The 21,426-nt window shown below is 37.3% G+C and overlaps 1 protein-coding gene across 3 annotated transcripts in view; it reads left to right on the top strand.

Annotated features, from left to right (window-relative positions):
• LOC121315825 (TGF-beta-activated kinase 1 and MAP3K7-binding protein 2-like) overlaps positions 1-21,426 on the top strand; it is a 33,513-nt gene extending 12,087 nt beyond the window's left edge. For 2 of the 3 annotated variants that reach the window (XM_041250294.1, XM_041250295.1), the window contains exons 2-7: positions 1,259-1,449; positions 4,874-6,530; positions 8,910-9,070; positions 13,949-14,042; positions 17,529-17,609; positions 19,555-21,426. In XM_041250294.1, the coding sequence (XP_041106228.1) occupies positions 1,348-1,449; positions 4,874-6,530; positions 8,910-9,070; positions 13,949-14,042; positions 17,529-17,609; positions 19,555-19,703 (2,244 nt within the window). In that variant the 5' untranslated portion in view covers positions 1,259-1,347 and the 3' untranslated portion in view covers positions 19,704-21,426. Of the gene's footprint in view, positions 1-1,258; positions 1,450-4,873; positions 6,531-8,909; positions 9,071-13,948; positions 14,043-17,528; positions 17,610-19,554 lie in introns of those variants that run through there. The other variant, XM_041250296.1, reaches the window with a different exon arrangement.

The raw sequence follows: 21,426 nt of genomic DNA, 5'->3' as shown, positions 1-21,426 counted from the left end.
TGCTAGTCTGAACTGTACCTCATCAGCCCATATGGTTAATTGATTGATTAATTTTTTTTATTTATTTATTTATTTAATACTTTTTTATTATCACCTGAGCAAACCTGCATGGCCACAGTTCTACTTGAACTGTTCTCTGTTGTCGCATTGTCAGATGTCCATAATAGATCATTCTGTTTAATCTGGTAGTTTTGATGGAGAGGAAACTATGCCCAACAACTCTTTTCACTTCAAACGTCTCCTTTAAAATCTAGTGACAAATCATTTGTTAAATATTGCGATAGCAGAAAAATCTTTTTATACATTCTTCTACAGTACCAGTACATTTTATTAAAAAGCTTTGCTCATTGTATCCATTTATTTTTCCATGAATACAACGGTCTGATTAGTAGTACAGTGGTTGCACTGTTATAGTATTTGAAATGACAGTGTGAATCTAGAATGTAAACTTGGACAGAATCAACTTTCTATTTTAATCCTGCTATGAAGGAAGTTTAAAAATAGAGGCTCTTATAATAAGTAACTGTTGTCATGTGTGAAAATGAGTCTCACTTTTAGCTTGGGGTAAATTCTTAATTCATTTATTTAGGTTTCAAGTTGCTTTGCTGTAATTATAAAAATCAGTTATAATATTCAAGACAGTTGAGACTGAATATATTGTTTAATTGTTTAACAACGATTCAACTGCAACTGATTCAGCAGTGAATTTCTTTCATTCCACAGGAAAACATGTCTATCTGTACAACAAGATTAGAATGGCATGTTGAGTTAAGACTTGATAAAAAGACTGTTCTTCCTGTAAGATCTGCTGTTTCCTTTCAAGCTTGAAATAAAATAAGACTGCTGCTACAGTATTTATTAGAGAGCAGAGCTTGACTGACACCTCATACATTTCAGGGTTTACAAGAGTAAGGGATGTCATGCCCATTTTGAACAAAAGGCTTTTGAAGTTTTGAGGTTCCAGTATTATATATGTGTGTATGTAAGAGGCATTTCTCCCCCAAGGGTACTATTGGTGGGGCATTGATTTAGTTGCATTCAGTAGGTACCCTGCAATTAGTTTAATGTATACACTGAGTAAGTATTTATTGATTACAGTTCAGTAGCTAAGATAACTATATTGCTGTATTTACTGCAGTCATCTCCATTTGTTGAAAGGCTCTCAACATTGTTTGAGTTCGTAAAGCATCAGACCATGACCATTTGTTGCAGCAGTTGCACAATATAAACCTTTTATTTTACCAAATTTGTTTCACAGAAGATGCTTGAGATGAGGGAGAAGTGCTGCTGCCACTGAGGCCTAAAACTGCATAACCGAGCAACCAGTCCTGACCAGGCAAAACACGAATGGCCCAGGGAAGCCAGCGGATTGATACCCAGGTGTTACATGACCTGTGCCAGAAGTTTCCTGAGGTACCTGAGGGTGTTGTATCCCACTGTATACTGCAGGTGAGTGTGCAGTGTTCCACTCTCAAGACTGCTGTTGCCAGTGCTTGGAATTGGTTAGCCCATAAGTTACTGCAGTTTAAAGAGATATACTGTAACTCTTGCTTTCAGTCACAAGTGTGCAGAAAGGGTTGCACTAGCAACTTTTGGGCCGATTTCAATATTCCATATCAATAATTGTCAGATACTGATTTAAAGCTTTAAACCGAACACATCACATACATATTTTACTTAGTGTATGTATTCTAGTGTACATTCTGCAAGAAGTGAATTTAGCAAAACACTGATAAACCAAATTGAATGTGACTTGTATATACATATACATGCATCAGTGAGAGGTCGGGCTACACTAAAACATGCATTTTATAAAGGCACACATTTGTAAATAAGCGTTTTTAAGCTTAATCATCTTTTTTTTTTTTTTTTTGTTTACAAGTTCTATTGCTTTATTTATATTGCACTTTTTTTAAACATTTCAAACATGGAAGTGTGGTTACCATAAACAAGTGTCCTACTAGAAATAGTTATAAAAATAGACAAGCTTACTGTACATTAAAGTGTTTTGACTTTGAAATATATTTTTAGTGCATAAATACACTATAAGTAGGTAAATAATAATGTGTGTCGGACATACATGTTTCAGACACATAGAGAAAATAATAAATTCTTTCCAATGCAGGCCTATTTATTATTTACTACCGGTACCAGACACAAAGGTTCAAGAAACGCTGCATGATAAAAAGTTAAAAGCCCCAGTCATACAAACTGAGGGTAACATTTCACTTACATTTTTTTTCTGTGTGATGGCAGTTAAGTCCAGCCCTAAAACTTAAAAAAGCTTTTTGTTTTTTTGGACAGGGACAGTTTTGTCTGGTTTAGTGTTTTTGTTTTGCCTGCATATTGTCCTGTTGACCTCCCCTCAAATGTGAACATTTTAATTATGCATTGATTTTCAGTACCTGGATGGAACAAAACCATGTCCAGAGGATTTTTGTGCAGTAATTATTTTGTTACAGTAACAGTTCCTGATCTATTGTGTAGTACTTTCTGTACCCCCAGAAACACTGAATTAACTCTTCTTGTTTATGACTTCACCATGATGGATTGGTATTTAATTTCTAACATAATTCATTGCAGCCTAGAATTCTACATTCAGATAACTACAATAAGAAAATGAAACAATTAATATTGTATTGACAATGCAAGCTGTATTTCAATACTGAGCAGAAGTTCCGGTAAACAAGGACAGCGTTGATTGTTATTATTTATATTTTAATTTCCTGTTTTTGTTTGTTTTTTTGCATTACTACTTTAATAAGCTTCAAAATATACTATGTTTTAAACATTGGTGTTGATTGGTATTGAAATAAAAGACAAATTGTGAACGCATATTTCTGATGCTGATTCTATGTGTGAAGCCATTGGATCTTGTGATATTCTTAGATAGTTGGGGGTCAAGGACAACACATATTTTGTGTTAAAAAGTCAAATTTAATGAGTGTTTTGATTTGTCAATTTAGCATGTAACACAAGTATAATCAATTATCTTTAATTTTGTTTTTAAATATTTAACTCCCTTACTTTAAGATCCCTGTATTTTGATGTTGAATATATGCCAACAGTACCTAATGAAATGCCAATTGGTGGGATCTCAGGTACATTGTAACGAGTACTACAATTCAGACCTGGGGCCATTATAATTACAGCTACAGCATAATTGTTTGCTGAAATTACCATTACAATTACAGTGCTATTTTGTTAAATTCGTTAGTTATGCCATAGTAATTACAATTATAATTACACTAAAGTAGTAAACAACTATTCTAATAACCAAGCAAAATAATCACAGGGGCAAATATAGAAACCTACTATATAATGTTTTATTTTTTCAAACAAATGGGGTCACCAAAAGTAATTGAAAGTACAAGAATGATTGGATGACAAATAAATGTGTAATTAAACTAATAGATCCATTATGTGGTATAATTACAAATACACAGGTGTGCCAAGGTTCAACTACAGTTACATTGTAATTGCAATTACTTGATTCTGCCAAGTCGGTGCCCCAGTTTGCAAATAGTGCCTAAGGGGAAATATCATGGCTCGTGTGAATAGAAAAAAAAATGCCTAGAAGTGTCTCTGTGCATTATTGATTCAGACAATTGCTTGCATTATCAACGATATTGATTCAGACAATTGCTTGCATTATCAACGATATTGATTCAGACAATTGCTTGCATTATCAACGATGAAGGCTTGGATGACAAAGACGTGCAGGTCGGCGGATTCAAATCAGATGATAGACTCCGCAGTCTGATTTTGATTACGCTTTCGTGTTACGCTCGCGTTTTTTTAGACACTGCAAGAGCTTATAACTCTGGCATTTTTTTTGTACTGAACATTTTAATGCTATAGTGCTACGTTGGATGCTACATTTTAATTTATTATTTTGTGTTGTGTTTTCACAATGGATACCGCATTTTCTTACTTGTAAAGCCATTTATTTTTGTAAATTATTTTAATCTACTGTTTTTCACCTACAAATGGGGTTTTTCATGGTGTTTTTTCACTGCGCACTGAAGTTTTTATAGTTTTTTTTCTAATTCTTTAGTGTGACTGTTTGCTGTGCTGTTCATACCTCATCAAACAATTAAATCTAATAGTTAGTGGCAAACACATTTTGAGATGGAGCACCCTGCCTTTTTTGTCACATCACATAGTCAGTATTATACCATTGGCTCACCTGGTAAAAGCATAAATTCATAGCCTGCAGAGTGTCATACAGTCAGACAGTGCAGGTACTCGTACTGGCTGACAAGTTGCTGATCTATTGTCCCTTATAAACGTTTACCATAGTAAAAGCATAGCAAGGTATGCTATTAATAAATATGGCAAACCAGGGTAAACTGTAATAAATGCATAGTAAAACTGCAAAAATATCATGCAAAAAACTGGTAAGCTTTCATAAGGGGAAATCTGGGCATCCCAGTTGGAGTGTCAGGCTGATGTGTATAAGGGGACAACAGAAACAGTAATAAAAGTATGCTAATGCACTAAAAGGGTCAATATCTATAATTTAGCTTACTATCTACTATACATTAAAAAATATATATTCTAGCCTGTAAAATTGTTTAATACAGCGTTACCTTGAATGGGGATTTGTTTGATCGTACCTTTTCCTGATTGAAAACTGTTTTGTATAGCTGTTGGAAAATGTCATGACAATACAATAAATCAAATCTACTATATATGTGTATTTTCTTTTTTTAAATCTCTACCCCCATATTGAGGTGGTTATTTGTCAGCAGTAAGTTTTTTGTGTGCTTCACCCCCCTGAAAAAAGGTGCTGACCAAATTGCCAATTAATTTTTCTGCAATAAATACATTCCATGCTAATTTTCTTCCTTTTTTCCATTCTTCTGTTTAGAACAATAACAATTTGGATGCATGTTGTGAATTCCTGTCCCATGAGAGCACCAAGTATCTTTATGGAGAAGGAGATCTAAACTTTTCTGACGATTCCAGCATTTCCGGACTTCGAAATCACATGACCCAGCTGAACCTTGGCTTGCAGTCACAGAATGTGTATCACCCCCCTGGCTGGGAAGGAGTTAGAATGAATGGCAGCAGGACTCTGTCCCACAGCCTCAGTGACGGGCCCCTCCAGGCTGAAAAGCCAAACAGCGAATTTTTTCAGCAAGAACCCCAGTCAGCTCCTGTGCAAGGGGCTTCCAGCTTAAACGTCTTTGGAGTTATGGACACAACGCGAAACCCACATGCTCCACAGCACCTTGGACTTTACCAGTTGGGAGGCAAAGGACACCCTGCAGGTTCTCAACAGGCACCTAGGTTTAACCCTATCACAGTCACGCTGGCCCCCAATATTCAGACTGGCCGAAACACCCCCACCTCTTTGCACATACATGGTGGGCCCCCACCTGCCCTAAACAGTCCCCAGGGTAACTCTATCTATATCAGGCCTTATGTCACTCAATCTGGTACAACCCGGCAAACTTTGCAGCAACAGCAGCAAGCGGGCTGGTCACAATTTGGTCCCAGCTCACAGCAGCAACAGCAGCAGCAGATCTATCAGATCACCCATCCTTCCCAGTTGCCTGGCCCCTGTACTCTCCCGTCCCATTACAGCTCTACACATACCTCAACGCACCAGCCACAGGGCCACCAGACGTCGCACGTCTACATGCCCATCAGCTCACCCACTACTGCCCAAGCGCCCCCTTTCATGCAGGCTGCTCCTGGCAGCCAGCCTTCCTCCTCTTCCTCCTTCAGCCAGTACAATATCCAGAACATCTCCACAGGGCCACGCAAGAACCAGATCGAAATCAAACTTGAATCACCCCAGCGGAGTAACTCCAACACCACCACTGCAGTGCTGCGCCCTGGAGGAGTAGGATCAAGTGGCTGCGGACCTCGTTCATCCTCCTCCGCTGCTGCCCCTTCCTCCTCCTCTGCCACCTGTTCCACAACACCCTTATCTATCAGCAGTCAGTCACTGAGTCGCAGCCAACCCACCGTTTACATAGCTGCCAGCCCGCCCGCTTCCTCTGCTGCTGCCGCAGAAGAGGCCCAAGTGGCTTCCACCGGCTCCCGCACACAGCCCAAGTTTTACATTTCAGCCAATGCAAACCCCACGGGTGATGACCCCGGTGTCCGGAACCCACCCACACTCTACATCTCGGCAAATCCACAAATGCCAGGGACAGCTGCCTCTCGGAACATGGCAGGGCAGGTGAGCATGGGCCCTGCCTACATCCACCATCACCCGCCCAAATCCCGGGCTTCCATGGGCACTTGTGGCACCGCCACCTCGCCCAGGGTGGTGGTAACTCAGCCCAATACCAAATACACTTTTAAAATCACGGTCTCTCCCAACAAGCCTCCAGCCGTCTCCCCTGGGGTGGTGTCCCCCACCTTCGAAGCCACCAATTTGCTCAGCATCCCATCTGATCACTTTGCTGAACCCGAGGTCCATCATGTTTCGGACCCACTGTTAGTGCAGAGGGAAAGACCAAGCGAGGCCAGGAAACTCAGCATGGGAGCAGATGATGCAGCTTACACACAAGGTATTATTGGGTTTTTATTTTATTAATAGGGTTATCTAATTTTATTTAAAAACCTGCATTTGCAGTACTGCCATTTCATGAGTGCATGTAAAATAGAAAGAAATAACTACTTACACTAATTGGGGGCAGGGTTTCAGACATCTTGGTTTTTCGGTGGTGTTCAAACCTTTTTGTAAATCAGATAAAACTTAAAACTTTAAAATGCAATAATTGTAGAGTGTATACTGAAGGATATCTTGAGCAGTGTGTTTTTTGGTGGTCTACGCATTTTATCACTTAACCCTTTGCCGCCGGGCTGTTTTAATTTCGTGCATTTTTGACCGATGACACACCCTGTGTTCTGTTATGTCTCACAACAAGAACAGCAGTGTGGTAATCAAACCAGTCTTTCTGAAGCTTGTTATTGAGTAAACCTCGGCCCAGAAACAAAAAAACCCATGTTTCCCTCTGTGTATTTTTAATGATACACTTCAAGAAAGTAGTGTACAGGAAATGTGATTGGCAGCGTCGACTTTGAAGCAGAGTTACATAGGAAGTTTGAGATATGCCATGTAAACACAGCACAAAGGCACGCAGACTTCTCTCTCCGGCTGTTTTTGAAGGTAATTATTTCATGACCTTGTAATTCAATACTCGTTTCGATTCAATATGTAATATTGATTTTTTTTTTTTCGTGGCTTACATACTTATTTTTTTATATGCCACTAGTTAACAGATTATATAATTGGAAACAGCTGCTTCTGACCTGATATTCGGTTTTAAATTCTGATTTAAGGTTATCAAACAACAAGCAATAAAACACAACATGCGCATGTCCAAATATGGGAATTCTGATTAGGCAGCAAAGGGTTAAAGATGAATTAACCAAGTCTAAATACTTTTCTTATCTGATTTGTATCACCACAATAGTCCACTTTTAATTTCATTTGCATATTAGGGATGGACATTTATGTATTGAATTGAATAAATGCAACTGAATTCAAGATTAGTAAATTATACTTTACATCAACTTGCCACTGGCTAAAAATAATGTTTACATAATACCAAAATGGAATTAATACGTACAAAAATAACAATCAAAGCAGTGCTTCAATAAGTAGCTATTTTTATTAACAAGAAGTGTAATGCAATTACAGTATGCATAAATGGCAACATAATAGCATACAGATTAGAATGAGTTAATAAATTATCTCTTCAGTGGAAAGCTATAAAGTATAAATAAATGTTTACATTAAGTAACACATCATTGTTAAATATGCTGCCTTGTCTTGGTATACACTGCTACTGCTTTTTTTAATTATTATTATTTAACCCTGCCCTTTAATAGTGCTGATAGTCCAGTGTATCTTTAGCGATCTTTTCACCCATTAGGTTTGTTATTCGCTCCTTTGTGGAGTGCATTTGGTGGAGCAAGCTATAATTGTTCATTGCGATTTTACTGCTGCTTGTGCAAGGCATATTCTTTCTCAGTCGGTAGAGCCCGAGGCTTGTGGCTGGACGTCTGTCTGCAGGTAGGTGCTTGTATCATAGGCGGTTATTGTTGTCCCCAGCACTTCAGATAAGGTTTTGGGTCATTGAGTAATGTACTATCCAATTTAGACACTATGGGCCATATATATATTTGTACCAGTCTTTTTATAAAGGTTTTTATGCACCAGGTATGTATCCACCTTATTTTGTTGGTTATTTGACATCAAACCAGAATCATGTCAGATTAAACAGAGGCGCAACATAAACCAAAATGTTCCTTTTTTATTTTTTATTAAGAAACGCTATGAGAATATAAAGATACGTTGTTTGAGTGGAAATGTTCTTTTGTTGCTTGAAATACCAGACTTATTAGTCACGTGTTTCTGGCAATTCCCAGGCAAGTTTCAGTGAACTGTCCCTGCATTTCTGTGATCCATTCTCTAGCTACCGCATGTAGTTTATTCACAATTGACCATTGAGATGACGGGACCCAGTGGAATACAAGAAGCTTGATAACATTCTTTGCAGCAAAATTGCTATCATATTCTTTATGCATTCAATTTAAGTATCATATGTAATTCATATTTTGTTCACTGTGTAAAACGCCCAATATGCCGCTTATCTGGAGTGCTGAATGTCCCTGTGCTATTCATGTAGCTCAGTCTTTAATCGCAAAGAGTGAATTTTACTGTTTTAGTGTCTACTTTGGTAAAATGTCCCCAGACAATTTATATATGTATATATGTATGTATGTATATATATATATATATATATATATATATATATATATATATATATATATATATATATATAGTAATCAATTTGTATGGTGAAATATTTAACAGGTGCACTTCATTGCTACGTTTTGAACGCAAGTTATGATATTTGTGTCACTAAACTCCCTTGCAGCTTTAATGATACACCAGAAGGCTAGGATGGGGCGGCTCTGGCATGAACTTGAGATGAAGAAGAAAAAGCTGGAAAAACTAAAAGCAGAGGTCAATGAAATGGAGAATGACCTTACTCAAAGACGTCTACAAAGGTCCAACTCTGTCTCCCAGATCCCTTCAGTAAGTTGGTTCCTCTTTAGACAAGTTATAGGAGGCTGTGTGGTCCAGTGGTTAAAGAAACTGGCTTATAACCAGGAGGTCCTCTGTTAAAATCCCAGCTCAGCCACTGACTCACTGTGTGACCCTGAACAAGTCACTTAACCTCCTTGTGCTTGGTCTTTGGGGTGAGACGTTGTTGTAAGTGACTCTGCAGCTGATGCTTAGTTCACACACCCTAGTCTCGTATCTTGTAAAGGGCTTTGCGATGGTGGTCCACTATGAAATGTGCTATATAAAAATAACAATTTTTATAAAATTATTATTATGTTTGGATACAACAAATGTTCGACACTAAACAGAAAGCTCAAGAAAAGCAAACTACAGTTTAATTTAGTTTATTCACTTTGTGCCTGCCAGGGCCAGCACTATGGCAAGCCAAATGATCATTTAGAGATATCTCAAACTAATTTATAGATATCTCTAAATCATGTTCATATATCTCAAAATTTTTTAGATATCTTTTAAATAATTTTCAGCTATCTCTAAATCATCTCCTATTTGGGATGGGACGAATAATTTTCCTTTAAGGTCTCACTGAACCGACACATTTCAATTGAAAGGCGGTTGAACTTTTAAATCACACAATTAGGTTGTGCGGTATGTATAATGTCCAAAGTGCTTTCAATTAAAAACAAATTGTCGCCTTTTAATCTGTGGACAGGTGAGTTTCGCGTGGCCAGTCAAGATCCACATTATAAACACATAAGCATAACAATAGTGTATAATGTCTTCATGTAGGGTTTAACCCTTAGCGGTCCATTTATTCAGCGCTTGTCAGGTGCGTCAGGTCCAATTTATTTTCACACGCTCCGTTTATTTTTATACATGCTATTTAAATATATATTTTTTCAGAGTAAAAAAGGTTTAAAAGGCACAGAATCGCAAAAGGACACTCAGTACTGTATCTCCAGCCAAGCCCCACCCCTTGTTCTCTGTATCCCATACCTCTTTATAGACGTGCATACTGATAAATCCTCTCCTGATCACTCATTTTATCACCAAACTCCTCAGTAATGTGATCCAAGTCTTTATTTTATTACTGTAACATCTCAAAAAGCTCTGCAAATGTCTGTGATATTCTTTGAGCGCTGGATGCAAAAGCAGCAATTGCCTTTGTTTATGTCCGTGCTATCTCTGTGGTACATGGGGCTATCAGATACGCCTGTTTTTTGTGGGGGGGGGGGCTTCATTCGGCTCCTATCGGTCTCGCTCGGCCATTGAAAGGTTTTCTCTGCTTTTTCCGGAGAAAAGAAACACTAGAGACCTGTCCGTTACATCTTTTTAATGATGTTGAACAGGAAAGGGAAAATTGTAATGTCGAACCTGGTCCGACATAGGACCGCAAAGGGTTAAAAAAAAAAAACAAAACAAAAAAAACACGGAACCGACATTTAATTTGAACATGGTGGCACTCTTAAGTTATGTCATTAGGTTCTGTAGAGGGCTTTCGATTCAAAGGGAATTGTCTGCTTTTAACTGGCCAATTACACTATGTAACACAATTTTTGTTCCTGGGTAGTAAGTGTTATTTCCTAATTGCTTATGCCTCAAAAGTATAGAAAATGGCTATTATTCCCCACAAACTTTGCTTTTGTGACCAGGACAGTGATATTTTGAAATGTACCTACTTCCAATGAGAAAACAGTCTTTTCGTTCACATAGTCAGAAAAAAACAACATATGAATCCAAATTAACATGTATTTATACTAAAGTAATACAAAAATGACTACAAAAGATTTAGAAGTGAGTAGTTTTTCGGGATTTACGATTATACTGTAAATCACTTTCACGAATCGGCCTCAAATGTAGTCTCCCATCATGTTCTCGTTATACTGTCCTTGGTAGTGGCGTTCAAAGTCTAGTATATCCTGGTGGAAGCGCTCGCTTTGCTCCTCCGAGTACGCTCCCATGTTCTCCTTGAATTTATCAAGATGAGCATCAAGGATATCGTCTTTGAGGACATCCTACAGCCCATTGTGCCGTAGTTCTTCACCAGAGTCTCAACCAGCACCACATAGTTTTCGGCCTTGTGATTGCCCAGGAAGCCCCAAACCACTGCGACAAAGCCGTTCCAAGCCGCTTTCCCCTTACTAGTGAGCTTCTTGGGGAATTCATTGCACTCCAGGATCTTCTTTATCTGTGGTCCAACGAAGACAACGGCTTTGACCTTTGCCTCAGATAGCTTAGGGAAGAAGCCTTGAAGGTACTTATCTAGAGCTCTGACAAATTGTTTCATAAGGCCCAATTTGATGTGCAGTGGTGGCATCAGCACCTTCCGGTGATCCACCAGTGGCTCCCACTTGACGTTGTTCCTCCCCACAGAGAACTCGGTCCGCTGTAGCCAGTCCCGCCTGTGGTAGTGCGCCTTGGTGTCTCTGCTCTCCCAAAGGCAAAGATAGCTGGGAAACTTGGTAAAACTGCCTTGGAGACCCATCAGGAATGCCACCATTGCAGCCTCTTGATGCCATCTCAGAAAAATGTAGATATGTATCCACTTAGGCAGCTGGAACTAAACTGAACTGGTGGGCTTAAGGCCCCTGTATGTATACTACTATTTATATTACTGGAAAGTTCTAGAAAGTTATAGAAGTTACTCCAAGTTTACTCAGCACTGAATCTATCTGGAATGTTCTGGAAAATAGGTAGATTTCAAAATATCACTGTCCTGGTCACAAAAGCAAAGTTTGTGGGGAATAATAGCCATTTTCTATACTTTTGAGGCATAAGCAATTAGGAAATAACACTTACTACCCAGGAACCAAAAAAAAAAAAAAAAAAAATTGTTACACGGTGTTATCATCATGTATATTTTGTCTCATCTCAATTTCAAACTTTTAAACCTCAACATCAATAGATGAAAGAATTGGGATTTTTTTAAAACCCTACCTGAAGATGTTACGCATTACTGTTATGCTTGTGTTTATAATGTGGATCTGCATTGGCCACGCGATTAGAGTCCTGCACGGATATGATTTTTTTACGACCCGCTTCCGACCCGGACCGGCAGCCCACTGCAACACTGTCTTTTTACCTGACCCGAACCGGCAACCAGCTGCAACGCCATCTTGTTACCCGCGGCCCGACCCACTTTAATAAGACCTGCAACCCGACCGAAAAATGCACTAGTGTTTGTCCTTTACCTACTGCCTGCATCAACTGACTCTCACGCTCTCATTCACACACAGGTACTGTTCATTCTCTACCATTCTCCACAGATTGAGTTCATACATAAGGATATACAGCGTGGTAGCTTTCTGTAGTGGTCTGGGTATATTTTAACATTGTAACATATTAACTATCTTCTACTCACTTTACTATAAAATACCTGTCTCTTCCTTTCGTGCCGCCAGTTGAAAGGGAGCTACACCTGTGCTTTCACAGAGATATACCAGTTTTGTGGCTGTCGTTTAGAAAAACATAATGACAGGTTTTACAAGCAACTAATCCAGTCACATGTTTATTATTTTCCTTTGCTATGATTCCAAAATAATTCTGCACTTCTGATTTACACCTCAAACTATTATCCACTACATGATATAAACCCTGAGATCTTTTTTTTTTCACCTTGTCCACAGACATTTTTAATATCACCAAGCAGACGTGATAAAAAAGATTTTGCGACGTATCAAACAAGCGAGAACAACGCTGCTTAGTCAGCTGACTCCTCCCTAATTGCCTTCTGCTTTAGTGCACTAAATACTGGTACATTTATCTTTTTAATTCATTATTTGGGGAAGGGTTACAGATGAGTACAGTGAAAGGACAGAAAACATTTTTGGTGATTCAAATTCAGACCAGAATTATTTTTTGACCCGAACCGCAAACCACGAAAAAGTTCACATTCCGACCCAAACCCAACCTGCTTTTGCTGGTATCCCGCAGGTACCCGACCCGATGCAGGACAGTTTGTTTTTAATTGAAAGCACTTTGAAGATTATACACAAAGCACAACCTAATTGTGTGATTTTAAAAGTTTAACCTGCTTTCAACTGAAATGTCTATTCAGTGAGACCTTAAAGGAAAATTATTCAGAACCGCAGTGTTCGTCCCATCCCTATCCCCTATATCATTTAGAGATATATCTAAATAACTTCCTTTTCATTTCAAGAGATCTCTAAATTATTTTGAGATATCTTGAAGTGAACAGGAAGTTATTTTAAGATACCTGTAAATGACAGTTGGGCATACCATACTAGCAAAACATTTAATGATATCTGTAAATCAATTTGAGATGTCTATTTAATTTTTTGAAAAATATCTTCAAAAGATTTAAATCTCTCTAAATATTTCAAGATATCTTAAAATGATCATTTGGCACTAATACAAAGAGAAACCTAAATTGTCTGTACTCGGTAAAATAAAATAATTCTGAACCAGTAAACTTATATGTCAAAATAGAATAAGAATACCTCCTGAAATAAGCTATTAAGACATTGTTTAGCATGAGTTAAGAGAATGTGAATCTGTTGGATATATTGTGGAGCATGGCTATATATATATAATATATATATATATATATATATATATATATATATATATATATATATATATATATATATATATATATATATATATATATATATATATATATATAATGTGTCTGTCTGTCTGTCTCTCACACTTACATTGTTACACGCACATACAGTGAATGTACTGTAGGTCATAGTGTTCTCCTGATTACTCTGATGTTGTATTCACACCTGTAGTGGAAGGATGTAAGTTAAATACTGCTAAAACAGATTAGTCCAGTTGCTAATGCTTAGTCACAGTCAGCTATGTGCTTTGTGTGGCCTACAAAATGTACACATTATCTAAATTTTTTTCTCTTTTTCTTTAAAGCTTGAGGAAATGCAACAGTTAAGATGCAGAAACAGAAAACTGCAGATAGACATTGACTGCCTAACCAAAGAAATTGATCTCCTTCAAACAAAAGGTATGGTGATGTTTTTTTGTATAGTTTAAAAAAAATGCAGAGAGAGAGAGCGAAAGAGAGAGACAGAGAGAGAGACAGAGAGAGACAGACTCCAACCCTGGTCCTGGAGAGCTTCTGGTTTTCGTTTCAATCAATCTCTGTTATTTAATTTAACCAATTATTGGCATAATTAGTCAAGATTAACAGATGTTCCAGATCTTTAGCCATTTATGTAAAGACACCTATAAAACCTGCTGGATAGGGGCTCTCCAGGACCAGGGTTGGAGACCTCTGTATTAGACTATGTCACATACCCTGAAGTGCCTTATTGCGCTTATAAAATGGGTTAACTTGCTAAATTGAAAAAAAAATTAACGTTTTTTAATTAACTAAAACGTTAGATGTTGAATTGAACATGTGTGGGCGGTCTTAACAGGATACATTTCAGTTTCTGGTCACCAAATGTTTCTTTTTTAACATACTTATTCATAAAAAAACAATAAGTGCATGCCTAATTGAGAGCTCTCATCAGTCGGCAATCCATGCCTTTTTTTTAGATAATGACACAAACTTTTTGTTCCAAAACGTGTTTGTCTTATAGTAAACCATATGCATTTGTTTAAATGTAAAGCGCGACTAAATGTATTAAAACACTGCTCTTTAAATGTTATTTCTTTATTTTTTTCTCACACTCATAATAAGCAAATATGAAACCCTGTTTATATCACGACTCTCACGAACTATACCTGCACAGCAATCATGATATAAAGCGGGTTCATCTGCCTAAAGTTGTCTTTGCCCACCAATGCTTTTTAACCACCAGTATAGCTGTGCCGTGCTGCAATTGTCACATGAAAAACCTCAATGCAGCACCTCTGCATCTGACAAGGGCTCAGCTGATATCCCATCTTGACTTTCTTCTTAAAGTTGTATAGCCTCTATACATGAATCCCCATTGTCTCTGACAAGCACCTGGGGACAGATTTTTATGATATCACAAAGAAGGAGTAGGTTTTTTGTTTTGTTTTTTTGGTGCATATGTATAGCTATCATGTATCCCCATAGAGTACGATAATATAACAAAAAATTGACTGTATGATAATACCGGAAAATAACCGTAACATTTTTTTAATACAAAGTAGCCTGCGCAAATATAGTATTAGACAGTGGATTGTGCCGGTTGCCAGCTTATTTTGAAAACCCTGCAAGCTGGCGGAAGTTGCATTCCCCTAGAAGCGGAAAGAAGTACATTTTCCTTGTCGGTGCTGCTATTGTAATATAAACCAGCAGTTATTTCCTGAATTGCATCCTGCTGCTGGTTGGTAGCAAGGGGTTTATGATCACTCTGGCAGAACTTCAGACAGGTTTTTGTCATATACTAGTCAAATGACTTTAGGGAATACATAAAGACATATATTGAATGGTACTTCAGGTCAATTGGAATGTAAAGTATACTTTTATATAATAGACTTCAATTAAATGAAACTTTTGCAATAGCGCTTAACTACTGTAACACATTTTCTAAACAAGGGCCAAATATTACTGTAAATGTTTAAATATTCAAAAAGAAAACACTGGAAAAGCACATTACAGTCAAATTGTGGTCAAATTATTCCTTATACAATGTATTTTATAAATGGAATGTTCGGATGCTGAACGCTGATTGGCTGTTGGACTTTTAACCGTGCAGATATATAGCACAATTCATAGTAGATCTTATTTTTGCCTTGGCACAGTTCAATTAATAAATTGTTAATACACAACATACTAACCTTTCAATAAATGTACACATTGGTGTGAGAGGTCTTTTTAAAGGTTTTTAAAATTAGTGACATTCCTTTTGTCATATTTGATCTTTTTGGGGGCTTTATAGGACTAAAATTACATGAATAAAAAACCTGTGTTTTAAAAAATAAATAACTAAATAGAAATCAAGTGACATGAAGTCAATTTTTTATTGATTGGATGAAACAAAAAAAAATGGAAGAGTTTCTCTTGAAAATGTAAACGGTCATTTACGAGAATTCTATGCTTAATTCTGCTGGTCAAGAGTACTGAACTTCAGGGGCTTCCGAGTGGTGCATCTGGTAAAAGCAGGATGCTCCCTATAGCCTGGAGGTTGCTGGTTCTCAACTCAACTTCTAGCTTTGTTGGCACCGTGCTGGTCTCAATCACTGCGTAAACAGCGCTGACATAAACCGCAATGTTAGCTTTTAGTGACCAAGCATTTAAAAATGCTAATCCAGTGCAAGATCCAGTAAAGGAGGCAAAGACACCACAGTTCACCATTCATACATTACTACCACTGACCGGGGAAAGCTATGAAACTGCTCTTTCCAGCAACACACCCTCTGGTCTGGTGAATAGTTGGAGAAGGTCACCGCCTGTTTAAACCCGACAGCTGTGTTGTCACTACAGATGAAAATGGACTAGAATTCATATCCTTAAGCTACAATGAAGAAACTAAAAATTACAAAGCTTTTAATGAAATAAATAAAGCAATCCACCGTGGATGTATGAATGCCATGCCCGATAATCCCCTTTGCTGTTCTGAGTTTAAAAAAATAAATCACTAAAATACCCCCTGATACTGGCAGTTTTCATTCACCCTTGCCAAATTACCTTATGCCACATAAATGATGAAGCTATCTGGTATAGGACCTACTCTAAAACCAATGTGAGTAAATCACCTGACTTCAATAATGCTTTGCTTACCACTGGAATAAATTAAATGGAAATGTTAAACCTCCAGTTTTTAATGACTACAACAAATACAAGAACTTTATTTGAGGGACTATTTTTTCTCCAAAGCAGAAGGATATATAATACAATTGTGTTTTTATTTATTTTATTTTACACTCAAGGGCTTGTGTTTTGTGTTGCATTTTGACTACAACCCAACTACAGCCGTGTGTTAATGTGATATCCCTTACATAATTAAAAGGCTTGGTGCTATTTTCATGTCATGGTTCCAGAAAAGTTTTCTGGGACTTTTAATGTATTTACTTCATTAAAATACAATAAATAAATAAATAAAATAAGAGAGAGAGAGAGAGAGAGAGAGAGAGAGATATATATATAGAGAGAGAGAGAGAGAGAGAGAGAGAGAGATAGAGAGAGAGAGAGAGGTTTTTTATTTGAACATGTAAATTTAGAATAATATGGAAAAGTGTTCTGCATTTATGTATTTGCCAGGTACTCTAATCTCACATAACAGAAAAGTTGCTCAGCATCTCAATAATGAAAAATGTACTGTTTTCCCAGTCTAACCTCATCCAACAAATCAAAATTTACTGTAGGGTGTAAATCCGTAGTTCTTCATTTTGAGTTATTGGATCAATTCCAGAACTAAATAAATCCTATTTATAGTTAACAATGGGTTGACCATAAATAGGAGAAAATATATCCTAAAAAGCCTGAGAGGTTGCGTTTATTCAGCATCCCTGTGTTTTCTTCATATAATGTGTCTGTTCAGTACAATCACTATTGTGTTTTATTTCGTTACAGGACCACACTTTAATCCCAGCGCTATTTATAATTTCTATGACAACATTGGATTTCTAGGTCCTGTTCCACCAAAGCCCAAAGGTACTGTATCTGTTGCTGAGTTGTTTACAAAGGGTAACTTTCTTGAGTTTTGGAAGCAGTTTTGGTACATCTACCTGGTGGTTTCATTTTGTCATTTCCACATTAGGAGACACAATAAAATGACAACACCTCTTGTCAAAGGATCTGAATAGATTTTAAGGAGGGGTAACCAAGCCTTTAGAATCCTATTAACTGTTATTGGCATTAGCATCATGACTTCAGCAACTGTATAGGAGTTTATGCAACATATACCTCTTCAATTATTTAGTAGGTTTTAAACATTAGATAGTTAACTTTTTTTTTTAACACTTTCGTAGAATACCTAAGGGACTGATATTTTTAATGTCTGTCCTTTGAAAAACATTGTTTTATTCTATACAAAACCAATTAAGTTAAACACATGCCCACATTTATATCAATAGTCTGCACATGTGTATTACTAATGTAATGCAAAGGTAAGAAATAGCGAACTCAAGTGGTGTTCACATCCGTTATTTGGGATGCAGGTTACTTTTATTGAGATCACCAGGTAAATCTTAGTCTTTGCATCATCTCTTTAGTTTCTAGCTGCAGCCCAACTCTCTTGAAGCTACTCATAAAAGCTTCAGGATCTACTGCAAGATCTATGTAGCCAGCTTGCTGGAGGTGCGTGTGACATCATACAGCTGGCCCTGTGAAACGGTCAGCTGCACAGAACTACACAGATCTGCAAGACTCTCCATGACTAAAACACCCCTGCAATATAGTATATGTTGTTGCTTGGTCTCATTGGCCTCCTTTTTATTTCACTACCCAGGCCACTCTTATAGTAAGTGGTTACTGAAAATACAGCAAACACACTATGATGCTAAAATTAGTTAGTTGCCAAATTTAATTTTGCTTTAGGAAAGGACAAATTTCATTGTTGTTCTCAGTTGTGTGTGTGGCAATTTGGAACTAGTTTCTTACCTGCCTCTCTAGGTTTATTAAATACAAAACAGATTTATTTTAGCTCCTAAATGATAACAGATGTGCATTAATGTACAAAAAAGCTGTAAGATGAGGTGATATAGCTTTTTGGTCACTCAAACTAAGTGAATTGTTTATCTGAATATAAATTCAAGTTTTTGTATTTAGATTTTATTTATTTATTTTACTTAGCAGATTTACATTACATAATGCATTTATTTTCAATTGCTGCATTACAAACCAGTCATATTTTATTTCTTTTTTTCTGATGATAGTTGGCTGTAGGTAAAGAAACCTGTTTTACCTGTTGCATACTAGTTTGAACAATTCCTTATTTCCTCTCTGTATTTTCTCAAAGGAAACACATTGTGGTAATTGTGCTGACAGTAAGACATGACATGCCATTTATAAAATGGCTTTGGCTAGCCTGTAGCTGTCTATCTGAAAACCCATAATACCCACTTTATATGGCTTGTCATCGTTTTGAATATTATAGTAAAGAGTTTTCATTTAGCAAAAAAAACAAAAGTTTTAACTAATGTTTATTACTGGTGTTGCCATACCAGTTTTTTTGTAGAACTTGAAAGCCTTTGCAGCTGTAGATTAGAAGACCCTGAGGGCTGAGAATGTTGTCTTTACAACATGTTGTTCTTGTTTCTCTTGGCCTGTCTATGGTGTTGAAATACCTCAGTTTACTGCCACATATGTTAACCACAGTAGGTGGAGACAGTGATGTGTTTTTTTGTTTTTTGTTTTTTTTTAAGCCTTGTGTATTTACCATCAGCGCAACACACCATAACATCCCTCTTACCAAGTATATCTCAGATAACCATCAGTTATTAGTCGTATTAATGTTTGCGTGCATGTGAATTGCAAAGGCACATTTCTTAACCAGTATTTGGCAGACAGTAATTTCCTGGATTTTCCTTGCCTTCAGCAGAATGTTACTAACATGTATTTATATGTGTGTTTGTGACCTTTTTGTTTCTTCCTCCAGCAGAGCAGAGATCTCTTGTAAAAACACCAAAGACTGTACCAGACACAGAAGAGGATGAAGGGGCTCAGTGGAATTGTACTGCCTGTACCTTCCTGAATCATCCAGCCCTCAACCGCTGTGAACAATGCGAGTTTCCTAAGCATTTCTGAGCCAACAATTTTCTTTCAACATTTTTTTCTTTTTCTTTTGTAGAAAAGACATCTAGAGGAGTAGGAGGGCATTCTTTTTTAACCTGTTGGTAATAGGTTACTGACAGGGTTTTCTGAAGCTTTTCATTCAGATTCTTGTGGTAAAGCAGCAGATGTTGTCCACTGAAGGCTTGCCTGAATAGTGTTTACAGGTTGTGTGCTTAAAGCCCTTAGAGCTGATAATACCTCAACTTTGGGTCGATAGCAGTGGGGGGTGGGGGTGGGGTTGAAGAGAACCTGTTCATAACTGGCAAATCGCCTGGCTTTATAAAATAAAATAAAAAGCAAAAACACGTTTATAAGATGCCTCTACCATATGCAGTATTACCAGTGCCTCCCTCTGGTGTCATTAAAACATGGAGCTGAAAGATGTTTTGCCCTTTTTTCCTGTAATTCTGGGGACAAGACTTAAGCAATTCCTAGTGGAAAAACTCCACTGTAACACTACAATTGAAGGGAGAAACCATAAAAGGAATTACTTTGATAGTCTAGTTGGCCACTTTCATTTTAAGAATGGGAATATCTGATATCACTAGTACCTTCACCTGCCTTATACCCCCTTCCTTAATCGTCTCTACAGTCAAATCTGAAACACACATTGAAAAGAAACTGCATGCTTTGTCTGTACAGTACAGAGTGAAAAAAAATACCCCAACATTTTTTACTGTACATAGTTTTAGAGCCTGCTTTGTGACTTTGTTGTTCTTCACGCTGAGTTTCTTGTATTTCCTATATGTATAGTGTAATAGACTTAATAACTAACCTCCTTTTTTTTGTTTTAAGCAAGTAAACACGATGTCCCTTTAAGCTTTTACTTGATATCTGTGGGAAATAAAGCCTTAATTAAAACAAAAAAGAGCAATATGAAACTATGCACAGTTTTAGCTTTTTCTGCTCAGTCTGTTCATTGCGCCTGTAAATGCTGACATTCTATGTAAGATCTGCAGATGCAGCGAAGAAACAAGTTATATGGAACTTAAGTGGGAAAAATGTTTAACAAATATTGGTAGTATGACATGTTTGAATCGTCACTTTTTAAAGAAATAAAGGATTTTGTAAAAAAAAGTTTTACCAATAAGTGGAAATACAGACAAGACCAGTAACGGGCGGAGTTGTTGACATGTCTTTGCTCATTTGTGAAGTCTAAAAATAAAAAAATTGGTCTATGTGTTTTCAGCATGATTATGAGAATTAAATTATATATACCGACGCACAAAAGAAACGCAACCCTCAGGTCTAATGGATTTAATCAAATATTTTAAACATAGATATCAAACAAAATCACAGAAAATGTGAACAAAAATACAGGTCACAGAATCGAAACAGGACACTTTCAGAATGAAAACATTACAAAGTTAGTATCGGTATGACCTCCCTGAGCATTAACACAATCCTGGCAGTGATGACGCATAGACCTGAGAAGCCTCTGTGGAGCTGGTTGGCTTGAACAATGCAGCAGTCAGCATAAGGCTCACCATGACGTCTCCACACACGTTGTTGCTTCCATCAGGTCTGTCAAGGGCAAAACAGCATGCATTAGATAATAAAACACTCCACCACTCTCTCTGCCTCCACCTCAGTTGTTCTCTGGCCAACAGAAGACAGCAATTTCGTCTCTCAGCTGTCAACATGTTACCCCTGAACAGCCTCCGAGCATGCAAATCATTTTCATGCAGGCAGCGAG

This window comes from Polyodon spathula, chromosome 5 (assembly GCF_017654505.1).
Source record: "Polyodon spathula isolate WHYD16114869_AA chromosome 5, ASM1765450v1, whole genome shotgun sequence".
NCBI classification, from domain to species: Eukaryota; Metazoa; Chordata; class Actinopteri; order Acipenseriformes; family Polyodontidae; genus Polyodon; species Polyodon spathula.
The sequence above is the reverse complement of the archived record's forward strand: the minus strand, read 5'-3'. Positions and strand labels throughout refer to the sequence as shown.